General features: G+C 39.3%; 1 protein-coding gene and 1 pseudogene across 2 annotated transcripts in view; one reads left to right on the top strand and one right to left on the bottom strand.

The window, feature by feature from the left end:
* The first annotated feature begins 8871 nt into the window (after nucleotides 1-8871).
* Nucleotides 8872-9547, top strand: LOC117285512 (annotated as a pseudogene).
* Nucleotides 9548-13541: 3994 nt separating this feature from the next.
* Nucleotides 13542-18211, bottom strand: part of Cep350 (centrosomal protein 350) — a 174405-nt gene continuing 169735 nt past the window's right edge. For both annotated transcript variants that reach the window (XM_033762122.1, XM_010630274.2), the window contains one exon: nucleotides 13542-17401. In XM_033762122.1, coding sequence (XP_033618013.1) covers nucleotides 17237-17401 — 165 coding nt within the window. In that variant the 3' untranslated portion in view covers nucleotides 13542-17236. The remainder of the gene's footprint in view (nucleotides 17402-18211) is intronic.

The following is an 18211-nucleotide window of genomic DNA, read 5'->3' as shown; positions in this document are numbered from 1 at the left end:
CACACACACACACACACACACACACACACACACACCTATTAGCTGTGGGATATGAGCAAATTACTCAACCTCGTAACCTGTCTTGTGCCCGATCTTTAAGGACTAAGGAGAAAGTGTCACACTGGATAAATGGATAAATGTCTATTACCATCATGATGTCCTCTACCTCCAGCTTTGAAACCTTGCCCCGTGACTCAGCTATCTTTCGGGGAAGCTTCCTGAGATAGACCCCAAAGCCTAAGAACTATTAGGAATAGATACAAAAATAAAGAGGATGAGGTGGAAATTTTCCCCCAAGTTGATCATAGCCAGATTCTTGTAACCAGTCCTAGAACATGGCGGGCTAAACCATCGCCTTCAGAATTCTCTACTTCCCACTAAAATTCTACCTGTGACCTATGCCAGGCTGCCACCTCTCCCTTTGCTGGTAGTGATTGCACCACACACCGACAAGCTTGCAAATTCATACGCATGCAAATTGTTTAGGTTAGGCCACTCTTTTTAAAATTTTTTTTAGGTTAGGCTACTTTAAAATGGCTAAATATAGACCATCCTTTCCAAAAGTTTTATTTCTCATATTGAGAAATAAGGCTGCCTTTCAATTCATTTTGAAATCTGTTGTGAGCAATACAGTGCTATGGGTGGGGGTGAGAAAGAAAGAACCAGGAATTTCTTTTCTTTTTTTTTTTTTTCCAGTAACAGGGATCGAACTCAGGACCTTGAGCTTGTGAGGCAGGTGCAGTGCCACCGAGCTACATCCCTGGCCCAGAACCAAGAATTTCTAAGGAACTGACGTCAAAGCTGACATCCCTTCTTTGTTCATTTTGGCAAATGTTGTGTTAGGATTCATGCAGTAGGTTGGGGCTGTGCAGTTTACACCCAGGCCTAGTAATCCTCTGAAGAGCTTAGTCAAATTTTTGCCTGCAGACTTAGTTGTTTTTCTTTTTCCTCTGCCCTAACACCTGGAAGTCAGGTGTTGGTAGCTTGTTCTCATCGAGCAAACGTCCACATTCAGGATCTGAAATCTAATGGTAGTAGGTGTCTATAATATAGCTCTTGATCTGATTATCTGGATTTAAATGCAACTCCACTACTTACTTGCTAATGATACTGGGCAAGTTAATTACCCTCCTTATGCCTCAATCATCTCATCTTATTAAGTAGGCTACTTAACAGTATTAGGTTCATAGGGTAATTTGTGAGTTTAGTGAATTAATATGTGTAAAACATTTAGAACCATGACTAGCAAGACTAAATAGCTATGTCATCTATCATCACTGTTAATCATCCCACAAAGGTCAGGCCAGAGGCTGGAGAAAATGGGGCCCTCATGTGTCCATTTTTAGTGCTCCCAGTGATCCTGAAGCTGGCCTGAGTGTAGGTGTGCGAAGCAGACATAAGCCCGGGCTGTGGGGCCTGTCCTAAGGCACGTGGTTCTAGTTTGAAGGGACGGGGAGGTATTTAAAGATTTTAATTTTGCTCTGGAGAGTTCTTGAGGTCTTATCTAGGATGTGGTTTTCTGGGAACTAAAGTTCCCCTCAGAGTTACATAGAAGATGGCACATGTTCTGACTCTGGAGGACAGGACTACAAGAGAAAGAACAATGACCAAAGACGAGCACGCATAGGAAAAAAGGCTTCTGGGGAAGAGTTGGGCAGACCTGAGTGAGTCCAGCTCGTGTCCCTCAAGAGCACTGAGTCCTTAGGTAAGGTCCATAACCTTCTAAAACTCAGTTGCCTCCACTATAAAAGAGTTTATCTCATATGCGTGTAAGAGCTATATATGGATGTGAGTGAAGTATTTGTAGTTTTTTAAGGTTTTTTTTTTGTTGTTGGAGAGTCTGAGAACCAAACCTGGCAGTGGTGAGTCAGCATTGTCCAGGAGAAAGAGGCTGAATAAAGCCAGGAACACTTGGGCGTGAGAGGGAAGAGAATTTCGGTGAAATATCCCTTCACATTTGGCTCCATGTCCATTCTCCTAAGTTAATACTAATTTAATGACATAATATCTGAGAATAGAAGATGGGGTATCCAGAAAAGATAGTTTACACTGTAAATTGGTAAGATGGCTTTCTGGTTTATTCTTCCAACTTACGTGACTTAATTCTGATTTCTCCAGAGTGCCTATTCATCTCTGGATCCCTTACTACTCCTAAATCTATCGGGAGGGAACAGTCCCTTGGCTTTGCTCAGTTATCACTGCCAATTCCAGGGCTACCATGTGACTGCCAAAGACTGACAAGAAGAATCATTCAGTGAACTTTACGATGTGCACAATATGATCTCATCACATCTCTCCAGCCCTGTCTCCCCAATTTTCCAATCCAGATAGCTTGGCTTTAGGTTTTTCCCTTATTTCCCTTCACATAGAACACCTCCTATGCTTTCTCTTGGGAATTTCTTTAGTACCATACCACAATCGTCTTTCCTGCCTGAATTACCTAGATTTATAAATACCACCTCTGAATTACTTGGATGATAAATGTCACAAGGCTGCCAAAACCACTCCCAAACCCATACCCTTCAGTGGCATACCAGCTACCTTGTGACTTAGGCCAGAGTCCTCTTTTTTCGAAGACTCCTGCAGGGCCACCAGAGAATCCCACTTATCTTGCTTGGTGTAACAACACAAGATAAGAAAAAAGACTTAGGAAAGAATCGGGGGGGGGCAGAGAACTGGGATGGTCAGTGCTTGAGCAAAGACCCTGAACAGGTGACATAATTATTGTTGGGTTGGGGTGAGGAGGCTATTGTGGTTGCTAGAGATAAGTTGCTGACACAGGCAAGGCCTATAAAAGAAGAGACAAAACACTCTTCTGTTAGGAACAGAACAGACCATATATAGGTTGTGATTAATGATTGATTAACCTTGTCTTTTCAGTTAAGAAGGTTTCAATTTGGGGAACAAAATTTGGGTACAAGTCACTCTGAGTTAGGTCGGATTCACTTCTTAAAACAAGCAATGGGGCTCTGTGCAGCCTGCACTGCTTATAGCCTCCTTTGGGCACAGTCAACAGGGCTCTCTCCCATTCTTTTCATCACCGCCCATAGCAAACTAGTAGCATCTAAAGACATCCCATCCTAGTCTGTATTCTTCCGCTCACAGGTGCACTGGCATATGCACCTTGAATAAATCTCAATTGTTACCACGGTCTATTGGTCGTGGCTAATATGGGCCATCTTTGCCTTACTCACTCTGCTATAGTTTCACTGATCTTTTTTTCTTCCCCTTCTCATTCCCTTCTTAGAGCCTTTCTGTGGGCTGTTCCCTTTGCCTGCAGTGCACTTCCCTTGTATGTTTTCACAGCTGTCTTCTCCTCATTCAGGTCTCAGCTTGAAAGTTACCTTTGAAGACAGGCCTTCTCCGACCCTACCGGATGAAAGAGCTCCTGCCCCACTCTCTGTTGTACATCACCTGTCCACAGTCTCCACACACAAAAAAAATTTCTGAGACAGTCTTGGTATATAAATCAGGGCTAGCCTTGAACTATGTAGCCCAGGCTGGCCTTGAACTCACAGAAACCCTACTGTTAGCCTCCCAAGCACTGGGATTACAGGTATGTGCCATCCTGCCACAGATCGTACCACTACCATTTTTGTGCATTGGTCTGGTACTTATTATATTTGTGTCTACATGCTAGAATGTAAACTCTTAGAATAGGGACTTTGATTTCTTATTTTTTGTTGGGATTCACAGTACATGGAAGAATCCCATGAAATGGTTGAGATTGGTGGAATGAATAAATAAAACTGCCCTGGAGTTTTATTACCCCTAACGGTGTCCTTTACTTATTAACATGTATGTGTTTCTCTCCACACACTGATTATAAGTCTTGCAAGGTCAAGAACTGTTCTTCCTAAAGTATACTTTGATTTAGTATAATTGTTTTATATGTCCAGCTGTAATCTGTGTTTATGATAATTAACTTGATAAAAACTTATAAAATAAATAAATCTGATGCTAGCAAAAAGAAAAAAATGTTTTAAAGAGAGAAGGGGGAAAAGAGAGAATTGAGATGTGTTATGTACATGTACCAATACCTCACAATGAATGTAACATGTACTAATAAAAATTTTTAAAAATTGTTCTTTCTGTAAAATATGAAGACTTCTGGCTAAGAAATGAGTTAAAAAATAATGGCTTCTTCTCTGACGCCTTTAAGACCAGAGAAATTGCTCCATTTAGGGCTGTGCCCCAGAATGGAGTAATGGAAAAGAGGCGTGCCTAAGGCCCTCCAGTCATAATAGAGTGTGTAGAAGGGTGTTCCTGTGTTGATGTGACAGGTTATTACTCAGTTTATACCACTGTGTATTCCCAAGAAAAGCCAGCAGCTTATGATATATTTATATATTGAAAAACACTGCTGGTTGTGAAATGAACAGTGATCTGCCTACTCTTTTTCCTTATCCACAGAAACTACCTTCAGAAGTGGAATATTCTGCTTACTGACTTTTTGAGTCTTCTTTATCATTTGAGGGGGGCATGAGGACACCAAATTCTGGCCAAGGACACATGAAGGGAGGTTCTTCATTTTGCATTGCTGGGGATTATATCCTGGACCTTGCACATGTTAGGCATGCCCTGCCAGGGACTTTTATAAACATAATTAAAAAATATTATTGTACTTTTTTTAGCTCTTATGAACACATATTTCTTTTTTACTTATATGAACACTTCAACATATATTAACTTTCTAGTGTCGTTTAAAAAGAATTGTCCATTGTAATTTCTGGGAATAATTTTCTACTCTAATTAAAAGAGAGACTACCTTTTTAAAAAAAAAAAAAAAACAGCAAACCTCTTTGCTTCTTTCTCACATTGCCTTTGTCATAGCAGGAAAGGGTACTTGGATTGCTCTGGTCCCCTGGTCATCTTGACTAAGAGTCGAGGTGTTGGCTCAAACTCCTGATGTTGCCCAGTCACAGACCACCCAGGATTCTTTTTATTCAAAAAACACATAAACCTAGGGTTGATTCTTTTAGTCAAATATTTTATTCTTGCAGTCAAATGCATATTAACAGCTATAGATCTCAGTAAAATTTACTTTTCCTAATGGTTATTTCATGCATCATGCCCTAGATCTCTTTTCATAAACAAAGATGAAGACACCAAAATAATCTTGTTTCTGAGATCACTGAGGGCTCACCTGTGAAAAGCAAAACTAAGTGCTCAACAGTTCATCTCCATCAGAAACTGGTAGATTCTCCTGTCTTCTATTCTGGGTCTCCCCAAATAATAAAAATCACGCAAATACTTTAAAAAACAAACCCTTATGTAATGTGTATTCTATTTTAAGAACTATGTTTAATGAGATGATGGTCACGAAGGCCAGAAGCAAGGAATATATAATTTTACTGTTCCCGAGGAATTCTTTCCTATTCCTTTGCTCTAAGTAAAGAGAGCAGCTTTGAGGGCCGGGGATTTAGCTCAGCGGTTAGGTGGCCTGCCTCGCAAGTGCAAGGACCTGAGTTTGATCCCCAGTACCAAAAAAAAAAAAGCAGCTTTGAGACTTCCAGTAGGAATTTGGAATTTCAATTCCATTTAGCTAATGTAACTAAGTTAATATGCTCAAGATAATACCAATAGCATTCATAGACCAGGTAGGGAAGTTATTTAGATGATTGATATTTTAAAAAAATACTTTGACAGTACTTAAAATGGATTACCACTCATGCTTCTCTGTTATGCAGTGATTCTGAGTTTCCTAAGAAGCATTCTGAAGGTGGGAAGATAGGTTGCATAAAATGTATTTTAAATGGTTTAAAATATGTCTTCATATAGTGTTGCTCAAAAGAGAGGCAAAAGAAAACTTGACACTATTTGCAAAAGAAGCCATTATCATGACCACAGGAACATTCTAATAGAAATAGCCAAGAGACAGACACTTGACTGCCCTAGTGTTGTTCTACACGTGTTGACACACCAAGACCACTAGTTAGTGAATGACAATTCTTCCCCCTACAATATCCAAATGACATCAGCTCTCAAGGAGGCCTTAGATGTTCTTTGGCTTGAAGAACAATGGAATACCGGGATTCTCCCTGTGAGGCTGATGAGTTAACTAGATGCATAAGGATAAAAAAAATGAGTAGAAAAACTATACAGGAATTTTGGATTCTTGCATATTTCCAGCCACCCACCAACATCCATTTGTTCTAGGGGACAGAGACAATAAGGGAAATCTGGATTCTGGGGGCGGAATCTCCACTTAGCTGCATTGCTTGTGAGGTTCAAGAGGATATGTTTTTCATTCAACACACAACCAGCAGTGGCATTGCTGCAAAGAAAAATTTTTTGTTTTTTTGTTTTTTTGGTACTATGGATGGAACTCAGGTCCTTGCACTTGTGAAGTAGACAGCAGAACCACTGAGCCAAATCCCCAGACCAAGAAAAGTATAAAAATGGGCCTTTCTCTGAGAATGAAACACAAAAACTAAAAAATTAGATCAGGCTATAGCCAAGAGTCTGACGCAGCCTGTTAGGTATGTCTATTTGATAAAGGGGCTTTGCAAACCTAACTCTTTCAGGCAGCGTATGCATATGATAGTTAGGGATGTTGCCAATGAATGTGGATCCCCATGGGGAATAGATCCTGGATTCCTGTTAGGACTTTTTAAAAAGAGGGTAGGAGAAAAAAATTCAGGCTTTTGGGGGGACTTTTAGATACTGATGCCCAAATAACAGTGACCCACAGGGTGGTAATAAACTGATGACATCAAGGACTCTGAGAACAGATGTGGTGATCCATGGCAGAAAGATTCACATGTGCTTTTGAATGGGATGTGTTGGGTTATTCTGGGGGGCAGTAATCATGGTTCTCACCTCTTTGAGTGCATTGTGGACATGGATCCTATGACTATATTTGACAGAAAGCATCACAATCATTTGAGGCAGATGCCCCCTCACTACAAAGAATTTAAGCCCAAAACAGCAGGTAGCATCTGGTCACCTGTCATGTAAGTTACCCAAATCCTGACAGGTTATTCAATAAAAGCAGTACCACAAACCAGGAGGGGGAAAAGACATTATTGTATTAAATTAGATCTTGCTCCTAGCAGTAATATTACACACCACCTTATCACAGTTTACAGCCCAGTCTCGAACCTGCAAGCTAATAGTGGACTACCATAAATTACACTTGATCTTAGCCAAAAGACTGAGAAGTGATAGGACTACCATAAATTAGACACCAGGTGCTACCACTGGCTCCTGTAGAACCTGACATCATGGCCACCAGAGGGTGGTGACGTCTCACACGACACATTGTATGCTGTTAATGATTTGGCCAGTGTCTTTTAAAATATTCTTTCATAGGATAAATATCAGGAATAATATATGTTCATGTGGAATGGCCTACTGTATACTTTCTAATTCCACACAGATATGTCTGATCTCCTACAAAATGCCCTAGCTAAAGCTAAATTTGCTACAAACCCAGAAACACTCGTCATCTGCTACACTGAGGATATCAATTGACCAGGCCATACGTAAGGTTGGCTCTGTGATACACACAGCCTAGACTGTGGGCCATCAACCATGAAAAGGCCCAGGAGCCAATAAGAGCAGTTTCTGGGAGCCATGTGATTCAGTAACCAAAATAATATCCTAATCAAATTAGACAAAAATCTTGTTTAATAAGAGCTACCAACAAGAGACTCAACAATCAGTAGATCTATATGGCAACAAAAGGACTACATTTGGTATTCTTTTGGTCCTTTTATCAAGTTTATTCACTAGGTGGTCACCTTTGAATGGGACCCCAACAACAGCAGACCCCCAAGGCTATGCAGCCTTGAGATGGCATAAACTCTGCAAATGAGCACTCACCAAACCTATGACACTACAACTCCTATCGTGGCAGATGGGGACTGGTGACAAGTGACTGCTACTAGGTTGCACTGGCTCCTGGAGATTTAGATATTTGAATTACCTGAGGTAGCTACCAGATAAACCACCAACAAGTGGTAACTCCTAGCCTATCATTGGGTCCTACTGAAAACAGAAGCCCTGGTCACCGAAGCACTTTGGATGACCTTAAGATTCAAGCTACCTCTCCTTAGGTGGGGCCTCAAAAAAAAAAAAAAAAAAAACAAATAATGAAATAAGACAGGTTCAACAAGGCTCCATCATTAAATAGATTTGGCCCAAAGTAGAACCTACTTGGGCTCCTGTGGTCAGCTGACTCTATAAAAAGTAGCTATTTTACTGGAGGAGGCTAAATAGCCTATGAGGAATGTTCTCGCCTCTCCTGTAACGAAGTAAGGCCCACAATTCAGTGATGTTCCAGCCAATAACATGGGCTTGTTCCCAGATGGGTCCTCAAAATCTAAACTGACAGTCGACTAGGCCACTGTGGCTATATATCCTATTCACTACTCATATTAATGCATATAACAGAGCCATTTAAAAAGAGAAGGAACTAAAGACTTAATCTAACTTGTGTTCACCAAATTGCCACAATTTCCTGTAGATTCCACCACACAGATCATAAAGTCCATCTCAGATACCAAAGTGGGCCAAATCATGAGGACTCACCCTAAAAAACAGTAAATCCCCTCACCCAGCATGGCTGTGTGATTCCTGTCAGCATGCCTAGGCATACAGTGTGGCAAATTAACCACATCAAGCAGAATTTAACTTCTCCCACCCACTGACAAATTAACTGCATGGACTCCTAGTCCCAAGTCACAGATCACAGAGGTTTCTCACTGTAGTAACACATATTGCAGATATAAAGCTGCCATTCCATGTATGTATGGACACACAGATGACCACTGTGACTTTAAAAAAACTGTTGGCCATTGATGGCAATGAAGGCACCATGGGGAGCAGCTGCTGAAGGGATGGCTGGAGATGTGGACGGGGCCAGAGATGAACGAGATTCTTGCTGAGTTTATCTGGGGAAACCATCTTAAAAATCTCCATGGCGGAAATGATGACAGTCTTAAAAGCTTGGGATTTTTTTTTTTTTTTTTTTTTTTTTTGGTTTTTTTTTTTTTTTTTTTTTTTTTTTTGGTATGAAAACTAACTGAAGACCATAAACTTCCAGCAGAAAAAGGAATCTTTGGTTCAGAACTTGCTTTGGCTATGTGAGAAGTATCAATGACATAGCCCTTTTAGGCATTGTTTATACACAAAGTTCACTGACATTTGGGAATGTTTTCATATGAGGAAAGGACCAGATGAAGACTTTGACTTTTTTGGTAGGAAGAATTCAAAAGCTCACTTAAGAAAATTCTTCAGAGAGCATTAAATAATGTGACACTAAGAACACAACCTGGATTCAAACTGCCTGGGGAACACAGTATACAAAGCCAAACCAATACAGACCTACTCTTGCAGTGCATTTTTCCCAAACTCTGTATGTCTTTGCTGCTTCCTCCAGACTGAAGAACATTACACCTTTTGAGTTAGGCACTGAACCACTAGCAAGCACCATCAAATTGTGAACACGAACCTGAGAAACTGACACTTGGACTCTCTAAAGGCTTTTGATTTTAAACAGTATAATCAGCCCAGTGGCTCCTTGCACATGCATTCTAGTTAATGGTTAGCTAGCTAGCTTCCATTTGTAAACTTGTTTAATCGTTAGTATTAAAACTTCAGAACTATTTCATATCTTATTGGGATGATTTCCTCTTCCCTATGTGCCCCTCCCTTCCTGCTAAGTATAGTGGTTGTGGGCATTTGAGATGTGACAGGAGATATATCTCTGGATTGACACCAAGGGCTAGAAGGCTCTGAAGTCAATCATATGGCATAGTGGTTGAGACTGGGGGTATTGTGTCTAAACTCCTTTTTTGCACTCCTGCTTCTCTTCGATTCTAAGAGCTCTAGTTCCAGCTGCTGGTTTCAAAGAATTTTTTGTTAACCCTTGCATCATGGAAAGAACCAAGAAACTATATCCAAATCAGAATCTGTAAATAAAATTGGTTGATGAAAAGGGTAGAGTTGAGTACATTGTTATTGCAGGATTTGCATATCTGATGATTCACTTACAGAAAATAATTGTTTCATTGTAAATATACTTTTCACAATCTATTTTATCATATATGTAACATTCAAACTGACCATTATTATATTGATTTATGAATAGATCCTAAAAAGTGGATAAAAAAATAAAACCTCTGTCACAATGTTTAGATATGTAGAAAGATCCCAATCTGAGCATGACATCACATCACAGTGCAAGCAACACCACAAAGGACAAGTTCCCACCACATAAGATGGACTTTCATGCTGTTACTCCCAAAGCAACAAGGAGACAAAATGACAAAATGTGAGGCTGAATAACAACTGTACAAAGGTCATTTAAAAAAACCCAAGCTGGATGTATGGTGGATACCTGTAATCCCAGCACTCTGGGAGGCTGAAACAGGATTGCAAGTTCAAGCTCAGCTTGGGCAAAAAGTGCTGGAGATGTACCTCAGGACAAAGGTCCTGGGTTCAACCCCCACTGCCACAAAATCCAAACAAAACTTGAAACCAAACCAAACCCCAAACTCCCCAATTTATGGATGGTGCTCCTTGCCTAACAAAAGCAATCTGAACATTGAAACACTGTTCCATCAGAAAGGACACACAAGATTGCTCCATCAATAAGAGGGACTTGGAGGAGGTGGAGGAGCAGATAGATGGTCACCAGGTAAGAGTTGTATCAAGAGAATCCTAATGTCAGTATACCAAACCCTTTTCTCTTCTCTCAGCAGAATAGATTCCCCAGGGGTTTGTGGTCTGGGCTATAGCTGTGCCATCAGTAGATCGAATCCAAACCTGTAGTCAATGTTATCTTCAGGGGACACCTCCTTACGGGACCACAAAAGTATGGGAGAAAAGCCAATAGAACATTGGGGCACTAGAATTCCTCTGGTATTCCCCTGATATTATGGGATATGTCATATTCACTTAGGATGTAGCTTTACTTCTCAGGTTGGATGACTGGTTGATTGAGGTAGAAAGGTTTGGGTCAAGCAATAGGGCAGAGGATCCCCAAGGAAACAAAAGACAAGAGCATCTTCAGCCTCTGGAGGTTCATGGTAGTTTGGAGGGCAGGTATTGAGTTATCTTCTCATTCCTACAGAAGTCTCTGCTGTGCCTGATATGGTAAGAATAAGCACAGCTGTGGTAAGAGGAGGCAAACTTTAACAATGCTGGATTTGTCTCTCTCAGCCCACATTCTCATTATAATGGTGTGGCCACACCCATTGGCTTGGAATTTCAAGACAAACAAGACACACTTACTAGCTAAGGTGGTGATGGACAATACAATAACGCTGTTTCATGATGGCAGAACAAGGTGGCATTTGTGTTATTCAGACACTGGGTGCTGTGCATGTATCATCAGGGAAAGCAGAGTTGGTGAGTCATGCTCAGATGGGATGGATACCAGTATATACCCGGAAGTCCCCACAAGACGTGTTTTTTTACTTCTTTAGTTGTCTTAATCCAGGCTATGAGGTTCCTGGTTGAAGGCCATCCTACACAGAGGCCTGGTCTTTCTCCTAGGTCTGGTCCTTTTAGGGACCTTGGTAAAATGTCTCAAAGCCAACAGGGAGGCCCTGCCAGCAAACTGCATCTTAAAGGTTGTTCAAGCCCCATTAGACTGGGCTCTACCTCCACATTTGTCTTCTTGGATGTTATGCTGTATGTCTATTTCAGTTGGGGGAAGAGTTTTGGAAAAGCAGTTATGTGCAGCTTCCTGCTCCCGCATGGTCACACAAGAACAAGCTTTGGGCCTGGAACACTACCCTGTGCCAGGCTTATCTCCATGTGAAAGACTAGCTGTCCTTGGTTAGGACTCAGGGTACTCTTCATTTTGCTTAAGCTCGCCTCCGTGGCCCTCAGCATGGCCCCCGGCTTTCTGATTCCGTAAGGGAGGGGGAGGTCCTTCCCCTATCATGAGTGGGGAGTTTGCAATCATGCTGCTTGCATTGGAGAGAGTGCATCTGCTGGCCACAGGGGACCAAGGTTTTGCAAGGGGGCTGCATCTAGTGCATTTTCCCTCTTCTGGCTATAAGTAAATATTGTGTGTTGTCTGTTCTGGGTCAAGGAAGCATGTACTGGGAAGGACTTGTCTGTTGACTTTGGCCATGCAGCCTGGCCACCCAGATGTGAAAACAATCTCTAGGTTGTGCTTTTTTGGGGGTGCAGCTAGCACCTCTACATTTTGACTTCTGGGATTTTGTAGGTGACTGGTTTATTCTTTGTATTCCTTTGGTAGGTCACTATAATTCTCGTCAATGTCAGTCTCACCATTTTTGACAACTGCCATCTCATCTACCATTTTCTTGTATTTTGATGCAGTTACAGGTATTTTGTCTTTTTTCAAGATTCAACCATTACTAAGGAGTACCTACAATATCTGGCACACAAATAACTTTTATGAATTGAAGAATGTTTTACAATACTGCAATTTGGCCATGATTTTCTGAAAATTTCCTTAATGCTCATGGCCAAGTAAAGCATTAAAAGTGTAGCAGATGTGGCCATCAGGAAGCAACTAGCACTTAGGTGAGTTAATAATTACTTCTAACCTGTTGGACCATGGATGATTCATTATCCTGAGTGCCATACATTTCTGAAGTGAAATTTTTTATTCTTCTACACATCCACCTTCATTCTCCAAGCTTTTTTTCTAGGAAAAAAAATATATATACTCTACACATCTAGTCATCAGTTGGCTGCTCTCTGTGATCAGCTTATTTGTGTGACTTTTTCATATGTGTCATTTTGCAGGAGAGAATAAAATTCAAGTCATTTGGGATAAGTGGCCATTTACCATGAATGAGAAACCCATAAATGTTCAAAACATAGCTATAAGAGTGCAGTGTTGCATACCTGTAGTTGCAGCTACTCAGGAGGCTGAAGCAGGAGGACAGAATGAAAACAGAAGTTTGAAAATGGCCTGGGAAACAGAGACCCCCATCTCAAAAAATGCGAAAGCAAAACAAAGTTAAAATTTATTAGGAACTCTATCCTGACCCAACCTTACTCTTAATAATATTCTCTAATCCTGTGTATACTTTCTTTGCAGCACTTGCTACAATCTGTCATGCACTATTCAGACTCTTTCCTTTTCTTTTCTTTCTCCCCCAACCTTCTTTGTTGCTCTAAGGGATGAAGCCCAAGGTCTCAAAGCATGAGGTCTGGAGCATTCTAGGCATGCTTGAATTACTTTTTGGTTTCTCTTTGATTAGACTTCAAGTGACATAAGTTTATGGACTATGTGCGACTCCTTTACTATCTACCTAGCACTCAGCACAAAGTTAAGAACATGAAGGCAGTACTGAACAACGATCTTTCAAAGCCCAGGATGCTAAGGTCTATGTCTTCATGGTACTTGTACACAGGGTAAATAGCAGTTATGTGCATGGCTCATCTTATTCTGCTACTCAAGGATAAGTGTCCTTCAACCAAATAAATCAGAAGTAATTGCATCTTATGAGAACTCCTTTTCTGATTGGCTCAAGAGTGTAAAAATGAACATCTGACAAAAATTAATTTATAAATCAGTTTTTATTTACAGATTTATCTTTCTTGAAGTACATTTTAGTTAACAAATCTATTTACACAGGTATACATGGGAATTCATCCCAGTTATTTTACAGATCATACTTACAAACCACACCCTTAAGTCTTCTGCGCAGAATTGCACTGGATGTGACTATTGGCTGAAAATGGCCTGGTGACCAGGCTATTTACACACACACAGTAAACGGGGTTTTTTTTTTTCATGTCTGCACAGTACAGTACACACAAGGAGGCTAAGCCTCCCAGAGAATGCTTTGCAATGTGTTTACCAAGAAGGCTTTTTGCAAAGTCCAGAAGGAAAAAGCTATTAAACAAGGTTAATTAAAATGACAGTACCTCCTTTACATCAGTTTATATTTTCTTCACATTTTTATAATATAGATATTTTATTGAATTGCTGCACAACCAGTTTAAGATGATTTGTAAACATGTAAATTCCTACAATTTGCATTAACATCATTGTAGTTTCTATCACTTGCTCTTTGAGTTAATGTTTATTCACTAGTATTCTTAAGGTAGTAAAAGGAAGATGTAAATCTGAATTTCTTGCAGAAAAGTTATAAGTCTCTAATGCTGTGCTACAGAAACTTTTGTGAGTACACACTTTATTCAAGTATTGCAAAAAGCTAAGGCCACTTTTTTTCAAGACAAGAAAGTGAACAAAATTGTTTTTAATCAATAGGCCACAACACTCTTATGAGCAATGAAATCTCTTTTGAAAGATAATTTCTCAGAGACTTGTAGTCACAGAAGGAATTTTCTTTTAGATAAAAGAAAACCAAATTACCTTCTGTATTAACTACTTTTGAGCTCGTCCCAGTTTTCCCTAGAGTAAAAATTCTTGTTTAAACCTGAAGAGGGAATCTATACCCTGTACTTATTTAACCCAGAGTTAACTGCCCTGGATAGCACAAATTGTTTGGGAATCAGAATTAAATCTGAAGCCTATATGTTGGTTTACTACTAAATTCTGACAGTGCTATTCTAAAAGGTATTACTGCTGATGCGAAGATGTTTTTTCTTAAAGAATTATGAAGATAGATTGAAAGAGGATGGGGTGTAGGGAGGAGTAAAGATTAGAGAGGGAATGTATAGGTTCTTGGTTAAGAGGCAGAGTTTGATTAAAAAGATCCCAGTATGTAAAAGTTTTGGGTATCCATATTTATCCCTAATCCTAATAACAAATCTATTTTAATTAGATCCCCATAGCTAAAATAAGAAATCTAATACTATAGATCTTTTTTTTTTCCCCTTGTTTTGTTTTTTGCTACAAACTATGGATGATATTTCTGGTAAAGAGTAAGACTGGTTTACTGCCTCTCATCTGGAATCCAGGATCTTGGATCGCAAAGACAGCCGGAGTAGGTTAGGACAGCTACTGCCACATTCTTGGCAGCAGTTCTTACCCAGAAACTCTAGGTCCAGACTGCTAATTCAATTCAATGGACTTATATCAGTGTTTTTTTCCCTTTCTGGAATCATGATGTCATAAAGAGTGAAGATAAACTTTCTTATTAAAAATTAGTTTTAGGTTCAAATAATGAAGATGTAGAAAAACAATCTATATTCTTATTATTATAGTATTTTGATATCCATTTATAAAAAATTTACAGCAGCTCTAAAGTTTCAGTATCATAAGGACAATGTGACCCCATAAACAGCCAAAAGGATGCAGACAAGATGTTTTTCTGTCTTCCAAATAACATAAACCAAAAAGACAACTCTTTGCTTTTCCTTGGCCACACGAAAATAGTATTTCCACACTACTGGTTAATAACCCCAATAAACCTTTGCTTCTTTTAGTCAATTTGCTCATTATGGCTACAAGACTCAGCTCAACATGAAAGGCCCAGAAGAAATGCTGGAAATACATCAAAATAGCATTACCCAAGACTCAGTCACAACATTTCAGTGCTTTCCACACTTGTCAAGAGCTATCACACCAGTCATTGTGCAAAATGCAAATATTCCAATGATTACTTCACCAAGTTTTTTTTTTTTTTTAATGACAGGATGAAACAGAAGAATGGAAGTGTGCATAGTGAAACATTTAAGATGAAAAGGCAAGTTTGGAGGAAAGATGCAGAAATAAACAAATGTGCACACTTAGGTTATACCATCTTTGGGGTTTTCTAACACATTTTGAAGTTATAACATTCCAGGATACGTGTAACTATGAATCCAGTGGATGTCTTATATCATGCTTGTAATCTGGACCTTCAAGATTAAGGCATTTACATTCACGCCTAAGATTATCCACATTCTTCTGGCTTACACAAAGAGGGATAGGACTGATTAAGAGAAACCAGTCAGGAAGGCAGGTACTGAGGTCCTTGGAGAGCATCTTGGGTGCTCTAATGTAGCAGCTGGAGTCTATAGATTTTTTTCAGATATAGGTAAGAGTTGTAAGAAGCAATGCTGCAAGAGAGGCAGGATTACATTTTACAGTGTCTTTAAATCATTTTCTCCCATTCCTGCTATTGCAAGTAATCTTGGAAAAGCTCATCTTCTTTTCAGTGAATTTAATTGACTTCTTCAATATGTGCATGGGTTTGTTAAAATCATAGATTTCCTGTGCAAAGACTAGGAACTATAGAAGCTTCAAGACGGAGGTTTGACTATTATAAGGATCTCTTACTTCTGAATAGGGACACACATTTTCAACTTAATAATTTATCTTAAAATAAATTAAAAAATATTCCATAGAGTAAAACAAGCACACAAACTACAGACAATATCTTTTTGTCTTTGGTGCACACACTCATTTCCTAAATCATTCAAGTAACAGCGTCTTTGACTTCTTGGGGAGAGATGGGAGTTGAAAGTTTGAAGGCCAAAATGAACTATTTCCACGTTTGCCATGCCTGGATGCCTGAGATGGTCCTGAGTATCTGTGATTCTGGGAGCAGACTGCAGAGGTTCAGGATGAGGAAAAGAAGTGCAGGGGTAAAATAAGGGGTAGAGGAATCAGCCCTGCAGCAGTCCTTTAAGCCCAGTCTCCAGTGAGGGCATTTCTGTTCTCATGCCCAGACAGGAAAACTAAACATAATGCAAAGGTTTATAGATCTTCAGGTGATCCTCAGAAAGCAAGGCTATCTTTTATTTTGGTTAATTTGACAGTCTGCTTGGTGCTGCTCAATTGCAATAATGGAAGAAAATGGTCTTCAAAAAGAAATGAAATCAACTCCAGAATGTGAAGTAGACGGGCATTAAACTTGTGAATTTTAGACGTGATTCAAGGTTTAATACTGTTTAAAGATTATAATGTTCATTTATGACTTTCATGGTATAGACCAGGATATTTCAAAAATTGTATGATAAATGTATCGAAATATACCTTTCTTGCCTGACTTCAGACTCAAGGAAGTGATACCCTAGTCTAAGATCAGAGGTTAAATCTGCTGTTTTGAGCCCTCATCTGAGAACTAGGAGTGCTAACAAGAGATGTAGAATTACATTGTGCCTCAACATCAGGAGTATAATCCTGCCCACTGAAATAACCAAGTAATCCAGTGGACAGTCTCTAAAGGCAAAGGCTGTAATATCAGATATACTATATTGTCCCATGAACTCCAAATCAGCAGTCCACAAGAATGGGTACAAGGTCCGGAAGCACTCTTGCTACAATGGAGATGGGGTGTACATCAGGAGGCAGAAAGGCCCAGGACTCATATTAACACTCAGTGTTCAATTTATTTGCAAGATGTCACACAAGTAGCATTCTCCCCTGTTTTTCACTGATCCGATTCAGAACATCAATAGTATCTTTGATCAAGGTCTCAAAGATCCCATCAGCCAACTGCATCTTCACACATAACTCGTCCTCATCATAGTTCACCCACTGTGCCTCCTCCTCGTGGAGCTCCTGTACCTGATATTTGGAAGACAACAAGGTTAAAAAGTCCCCGTCACAGAAAAGTTAGGATATGAATTATATTTGATGACTTTGTAGTCCCACCAGTTGGAACATAGTTTAAGGAAATAAGCTAGAGGAAAAAAAAGTAATTTATATGATATCAATATCCCTTCAAAAAGTTTGAAGAAACTCACTTGTCAAAGGTAATAAAAATGGCTTCAAAACTACATTTCAATTTGACAGTATTCCAGTATTTTATAGATATTAAGGATTGTAAGTATGTTGTCTATGTTAACAGAAGGGAACATGTGCAGGAATTTAAGGGAAAGCAAAGAACACAAAATATAGATATATAGATTTACAATTATAAAAAGACAATATTGGATATGATTCTGGAATATTACAAATAAATGAATAATATTTAATAGTCATTAGGATATTTGAAAAAAATGTAATACCACCTAAGTTCCTTTTAAAAGTCACTGTTATGCAATACTTATTCTTTTTGCATTTTAGGATTTTGAGATTCTTAGGTAAATAAATACTAATTAGAACTAAGTACTCAAGACATTTAAAAATGACTTTTTATAAAAAGAAACAGGGCCAGGGATTTAGCTGCTGGAAGGTCCCAAGTTCAATTCCTGGTACCAAAAAACAAACAAACAAACAAAAAAAAAAACAAAAAAAGAAAGAAACATGTCAGACTTCTTATACATAATAACATTATGAAATGGAGGCAAGGTAGATAAAATAGATGATGAACCCTTATCTAGTCACAAATTCAGCAAAGTTAACTGCAATGACAGGGGAGTCTAACAGAAAGTT

The sequence above is a fragment of the Fukomys damarensis genome, unplaced genomic scaffold, assembly GCF_012274545.1.
Source record: "Fukomys damarensis isolate Sample0158 unplaced genomic scaffold, DMR_v1.0_HiC HiC_scaffold_11, whole genome shotgun sequence".
In the NCBI taxonomy this organism is placed as follows: Eukaryota; Metazoa; Chordata; class Mammalia; order Rodentia; family Bathyergidae; genus Fukomys; species Fukomys damarensis.
This window is presented reverse-complemented; position numbering and strand designations above follow the sequence as displayed.